At 63.6% G+C, this 6357-nt stretch overlaps 1 protein-coding gene across 1 annotated transcript; it reads left to right on the forward strand.

Moving 5' to 3' along the window:
• Positions 1-3060: 3060 nt before the first annotated feature.
• Positions 3061-5889, forward strand: TNFRSF18 (TNF receptor superfamily member 18). The gene is made up of 5 exons (XM_079778275.1): positions 3061-3218; positions 3952-4071; positions 4925-5012; positions 5128-5330; positions 5401-5889. Exons 1-5 carry the CDS (start codon positions 3062-3064, stop codon positions 5523-5525), a joined length of 693 nt encoding a protein of 230 aa, XP_079634401.1. The 5' UTR covers position 3061; the 3' UTR covers positions 5526-5889.
• The last annotated feature ends 468 nt before the right edge of the window (positions 5890-6357 follow it).

The raw sequence follows: 6357 nt of genomic DNA on the forward strand, positions 1-6357 counted from the left end.
CAACCAGACAGGTACCTCAAGCTTCAACCAGTGCCCTGGTCTCTCCTCTCCAGCCCTCCCCACAGGATCCCGAGTGCCGAGGAGCTCCCGAGGTTGGGCGGGGTGAGCGGCTCCCTGGGGCTCTAAGCCATGGGCAGTGTCTGCAGCTACAGCCCACAGGGTGTGGGGGCAGCCAAGCTGCTGGAACCCCAACAAGCGCCTGGTTGGCAAAGTCGGGGAGGAGGCTCCTCCTAACTCCCAGAAAGCGTGTGTGGGTGCTCGTCCTGACCCACAGACGGGTTCCCAGGCTGCTGGGTGCTGAGCTCAGTGCTGAGGCCTGATGGGTATGGCCATGCCCAGGGCAGGTGTGGGCTCTGGGGTCTGGAGGCTTCATGGACCAGGGACTTCACCCCACTCCCTCCAGGGAACCCAGGAGAGCTTTAAAAGCCCATGCCCGTGCCCGCCCAGTGGCTCAGTGGCTGAGCGTCGACCTATGAACCAGGAGGTCACGGTTCAATTCCCAGTCAGGGCACATGCTTGGGTTGCAGGCTCAATCCCCAGTGTGAGGTGTGCAGGAGGCAGCTGATCCATGGTTCTCTCTCATCATTGATGTTTCTCTCTCTCTCCCTCTCCCTCTCTGAAATAAAAAATATATATACACTGAGTGGCCAGATTATTATGATCTCTGAGGCTGATGCATGAATTTGTGCATGGGTGGGGTCCAGCCAGCCTGGCCAAGGGAAGGGGACATGGGCGGTTGGCCGGCCTGCCTGCTGGTCGAACTCCTGGTCGAGGGGACAATTTGCATATTATCCTTTTATTATATAGGATATACACTGAGTGGCCAGATTATTATGTGTTCAGAGATCATAATAATCTGGCCACTCAGTGTGTATACACACACACACACACACACACACACACACACACACACATATAATATAATAAAAGAGAAAAATGTAAATGGATTGTAGCTCTGCGACACCCACCAGCCAATCAGGAGTGAGTATGCAAATTAACCTGACAAAGGTGGTGGGTTAATTTGCATACACAGGTGCCAGCAGAGAGCAGAGCGGGAGAGCCAGCGGAGAGTGGAGCGGCTTGGGGAACTTGGCTCCCCAAGCCGCCAGACAGAGAGCAGAGAGGGAGAGCAGGAAGGGAAAACCAAGAGCGTCGGGAGCACCAGGAATTCTGGGAATCGTAGTTCTGGTAGCAGACGGATCTCTTAGACACTAGAGCAAAGTGAGCCTGGAGCAGGTTACTGTTGCGGTGGGGGATGGAGAGAAAGCAAAGGTGAGAGACGTAAGTAAAATCAGAGTGTCGAGGAAAAATTAAAGGGAAGATATCCTAAAACTTCCAGGAAATCTCCACCAATGGGGCAAAGACAAAAAAAGCCTCTATTATTCCGTGAGCAACAACCAAACTGGGTTGGGGTCTCAGACAATTCGCTCATATGATTGCAAAGACAGACAGAAACTGAGGGCTCCCAGATTGGAGAGAGTACAGGTCGGGCTGAGGAACCCCCTCCCCGCCCCCATGCACAAATCTTTGTGCACCGGGCCCCTAGTCTATATATAAAGCCCATGCCCATCCCTCTCCCCAGGAAGCGGGAGGTGGGAGGGGGTTCAGCCAGGAGCCAAGGGGTGCAGCAAGGGAACAGTCCTGGGCAAGTTCCATCTGCATGGGGGTCCCCTCTTGAGCCCACCTTTGGGCACGGCTCACTCTCCATGACTCAGAGCTCCATCTGTCACCCACATCCGGAGCCCACCCTGCTCACCCCCATCGCTCCAGGCCTGGTGGCCACAGGTTTTGCATAGATAACATTTCAGACCGCTGCTCTGCCCACACCCAGCTGGGATGTCTGGATAGCAGTTCTGGGCCAAAGGGCACAAACACTTAGGAGCCCCCCAAGGTCACCCCAAACGTGCCTCAAGCTTCAATCAATGGACTCCAAGTGGTCAGGTGCTGGGCTCCACTACATTTTTAAAAATATATATATTGTTACTGATTTCAGGGAGGAAGCGAGAGGGAGAGAGAGACAGAAACATCAACGATGAGAGAGAATCACTGATCGGCTGCCTCCTGCACGCCCCACACTGGGGACTGAGCCCGCAGTCCAGACATGTGCCCTTGACTGGAATTGAACCCGGGACCCTTATGCTCTATCCATTGAGCCCAACAAGCTAGGGCTCCACTACATTTTTTTTTTTAATTTTAATTTTTCTCTTTAAAAAAAAAAAAAACTTTTATTGATTTCAGAGAGGGGAAGAGAGAGAGAGATATAAACATCAATGATGAGAGAGAAGTATCAATCAGCTGCCTCCTGCACGCCCCCCACCGGGGATCAAGCCCACAATCTGGGCATGTGCCCTGGCTGGGAATTGTACAGTGACCTCCTAGTTCATAGGTCAGGGCTCAACCACTGAGCCACGCCAGCTGGGCTCTACTAAATATTTTAGAAATAGACTTTGTGCCCTGGCCGGTTTGGCTCAATGAATAGAGCGTGGGCGATTCCCGTCAAGGGCATGCACCTTGGTTGCAGGCTCCTCCTAATCAGGGCTCATGCAGGAGGCACCCAATCCCTGTGTTTCTCTAACATTGATGTTTCTCTCTTCCACTCTCTCTAAAAAAGGAAAATATATAGACTTTGTTTTTCAGAGCAGTTTTAGGTTCACAGCAAAACTGAGGGGCAGGGACAGATCTGCCCCCACCCAAGCACAGCCTGCCCACTACCGCCCCCCCCCCCCCAGGGCATGTCCCTGCCGGGAGCCTGCACCCACGCGCCCTCATCACCAGGGTCCCGGCTGCGTCGGGGTCACTGGGGGCAGCCACGCCGTGTCCACAGACGTGTAGTCACATGCGTTGACCACGGCAGTCTCAGGGGTCACTGCCCGGTCCGCGCTGCGCCGCCCCTGGAATTGAGTCGCCGCCGCGTTGGGGGTCCTGCGGCTCCAGGTTTTCTCCGTCCACTTGGGGGGGTGGTAGAGGGGGCGGCCTGCGGGCGGCGGGGCGGGGTCTGGGCGTGTCCAGTGGGGGCGTGACAGCGCCTCAAAGCCCGCGGCTCGCTCGGGTGCTGGGGGACATGGGCGCGAGGGGCGCGCGGGCCGCCGTGTGGGGCGTCGCGCTGCTCTGCGCGCTGGGCCTGGGCCAGGGCTCCCCCGGGGACCCGAGCTGCGGGCCCGGCCGCCTCCTGCGTGGGGCCGGGAGGGACGCGCGCTGCTGTGGCTCCTGCGCCTCAGGTAAGGCGGGGAGCGGCGGGGAGCAGGGGGAGGTCGCGGGGGGCCGGGCCGGGCGGGGTGGGGGGGCTGCCGGCTCCGGGCGCAGAGGCGCGGCGCGCCCTCCGCTGCGCAGACCGGGCGAGGCGGGCGCTGGGCAGCCTTCCCAGGTCGGGAGCCTGGGCCCCAGAAGTGAAAGTGCGCCCCGCTCCCGCCAGTGGCTGAGGCTGGGCCCGGGGTGAGGGTCCCGATTCCTACCGAGTGGGTGATGGGTCCTTGGTCATCACCCAGGACGCGTCCTGTCCGCTTTGGGGTCGCGGCCGCTCTTCCTGCCCCGCTCCCTGACTCGGACCTATGGCTCTGGGCTGTGGGGGAGGGGAGGTGGCCCGTGCCTGCCTGGGGTCAAATATCAAAGGAAAACGCCCCCAGCCAGCGAGCGCCACCCTGGGGGGTCTTGGCCGGGAGGGGGGCAGCCGCTGGGGCAGTGCAGGGGGCTGCTCTGGGTGAGCAGTTTCAGGGTGGGAGGGGGTGGAGGGGGGGACAGCCAGGCCTCCTGGGAGGAGGGTGGGTGTCCAGGAGGGAGGGACCCAGCTGGACTGAGCAAGGGTCCCGGGTGCCCTCTGCCTCCTGGTGGTGTCTGAGGGTGGGGGCTGCCCTGCCCTGCCCCCCTGACCCTGGAGGGCCGGGAAAATGAGGAGCCCTGCGGGGTGGGGGGGGCTCAGCCCCGCTGCTGAGAGGGCTGGCCTTCTCCTGCCAGCCGAGGCCTGTCCCGAGGGGCGCTGCACGTGCCTCCAGTCCGAGTTCCACTGTGCCGACCCCGAGTGCCAGACCTGCAAGCACCACCCCTGCCCGCCCGGCCAGGGGGTGAAGGCCTACGGTAAGTCCCCGCAAGTCCCGGCTGCTCCAGCCCAGCCCGGGGGAGCTCGAGTGGCGTGGGAAGGAAGCTCACACGAGGGGGGGACATGGGCGTGTCCTCAGGTGGTGGTGCCCGCGTCCGTGTGGCTCAGTGTCATGGCCCCCAGTCAGTGCACTTCGGGGAGTCCTCCCCCCTCCCAGCCCGGGTCCCTCCATCCAGAACCAGGAAGCTCACGCCCCTCGAGGGTGGTCCGAGGAACAGGGGGGGGGGGAGGAGTGGGGGGGCTCCAGTGGGTGTCCAGGGGCTGTCGGTCCTCAGGCCGGCTCTGACCACACGCAGGGCCTGCACCCCCCTGACCATCTGCATGGGGACGGGCCTGCCCCCGAGCCCCGTCTGGGGGTCAGCCCCTCTTCGGGAAGGAATTGCTCAAATCCTATTGGGGCCAGTTTACCTGATGGGAGGGGCTGGGGGTGCAGACTGAGGGGAGCCCCGTCTGGTTGGACAGTGGCAGGGTCTGGGTCACCTGGGGCGCCCACCTCAGCCCCTCCCCGCCTGCCCTCCTGCTTTCTGGCCACTGGACCAAGTGGAAGGCCTGCCTGGCCCGGCTTTGGCCTGACCTCTGCTTCCCCCACTTCCGGCCCCACCTCACACTGCCCTACTCCTCCTCATGTCCCCCCGGGGAACCTCCACGCAGCCCCCCAAGGTCCCCCCACGGCCTCTGGGTCCCCCCAAGACTGCCTCCCCGACAGATGCCTGCCCTAAACTGAGCACACACTGGCCCTGCTTCTCCAGGCCCTGGTCTCAGGGCATTGGAGCCCTCTGTCTGGGGCGTGCCTGTGTCCACCTGTCTCTCTGTCCATCTGTCTGTCTCCAGGGAATTTCACGTTTGGCTTCAAGTGTGTGGACTGTGCCGCAGGGACCTTCTCCGGGGGCCGCGAGGGCCGCTGCACACCGTGGGCCGAGTGAGTCCTGGCAGGTCTTCCGGGAGGTCCCGGGGGGCAGGGGGCCCAGTGACCCCGTGAGGAGGGGCTGCCGGGCGGCTGAGGGCTGACGAGGGCTCTGTGTCCGTGTGTCCAGCTGCTCCCAGCCTGGGCTTCGCACCATGTTCCCTGGAAACAAGACGCACAACGCGGTGTGCAGTCCGGTGCCGCCGCCGCCCGCTGAGCCGCGCTGCCCGCTGACCGCCGTCCTGGCCGTGGCCGCCTGCGTCCTGGTCCTGGTGGTGGCCCAGCTCGGCCTGCACCTCTGGCAGCTGAGGAGGCCGCGCGTGTGGCCCCCAGGTCAGTCGTGCCCTGGGGCAGAGGGCGGGCCCCGGCCTGCCCGCTGACCACTGACCGCAGCCCTCCACAGAGACCCAGCTGCTCCTGGAGGCACCGCCCCCACCGCCCGAGGACGCCTGCAGCTGCCAGTTCCCGGAGGAGGAGAGGGGGGAGCAGCTGTCGGAGGACAAGGGCCCGCTGGGCACCTGTGAGTGAGGCCGGCCGCCCTCCGGCCGTGGACCTTGAGCCAGGCCTCCCAGGAACTCGCCGGGGCTGACCCTGGGGGCACGGGCTCCGTGCCCTGCTGAGGGGCCCTCTCTGGCCCGGCCCCGCTCCCCTCGACGGCGGAAGTGGGTGGGGACGGCGACAGTGGCGAGTCCCCAGGCTGGCGGAAGAGGCAGCAGCCGTGGTGGGCTGTGGGGACACAGGCAGGGCTGTGGCTGCCTCCCTCCCCGCCGGCCCTGCTGGGGTGGGGGCTGCGGACCCCTCGTTCCCTGGACTGGAGGCCGCACACGGCCCCGGACCTGGCGGCAGGCGGCGCTCAATAAACACTTGTCCAGGGACCTGAGTGGACGTGTGCTGGGGGGGACACAGGGACAGGGCCCCGAGGCATGGGCTCCGTGGCCTCCCCTACCGGTGCCCACAGCCCCTGACAGGTGGGGTGGAGTTAGGGTTAGGGGGCAGAGGTCAGGCGTTCCGGAGCAGGAACCCCAGGTGGGCTTCCTGGAAGAGGGGGCCTTGGCCGGGCAGCTGTCCTCCATGCCTCTGCTGCCCTGTCCAGTCCCCTCCGTGGGCAGCCTGCCTGGCACACGCTAGGAGGCTGGTCCTGGGCCTGTGTCCGATCTCGGGGCCACCACTGCTCGGGCTCTGGGTTCTGCTGGCCGGGGGGTGCCTACTCTTGAGCCCAAAGTCTAGGGCGAGGTCAGTTTCTACCTCAGCGCTTCCTGGGGTCAGCAGGTAGTCAGAGTGGCCGACTTTGGGCCCAGCCCTCTCTCCACGTCCTGTGCTGGCCTCCACCAGCTCACAGGACCCTCTCCCTCAGAGCCTG

The sequence above is a fragment of the Cnephaeus nilssonii genome, assembly GCF_951640355.1.
Source record: "Cnephaeus nilssonii genome assembly, chromosome: 7".
In the NCBI taxonomy this organism is placed as follows: Eukaryota; Metazoa; Chordata; class Mammalia; order Chiroptera; family Vespertilionidae; genus Cnephaeus; species Cnephaeus nilssonii.

Coding starts and splice junctions, on each gene's coding strand:
- TNFRSF18 (XM_079778275.1), top strand. CDS start 3,062: ATGGGCGCGAGGGGCGCGCGGGCCGCCGTGTGGGGCGTCGCGCTGCTC. Junction 3,219..3,951: donor CTGTGGCTCCTGCGCCTCAG/GTAAGGCGGGGA, acceptor TTCTCCTGCCAG/CCGAGGCCTGTCCCGAGGGG. Junction 5,331..5,400: donor GCCGCGCGTGTGGCCCCCAG/GTCAGTCGTGCC, acceptor AGCCCTCCACAG/AGACCCAGCTGCTCCTGGAG.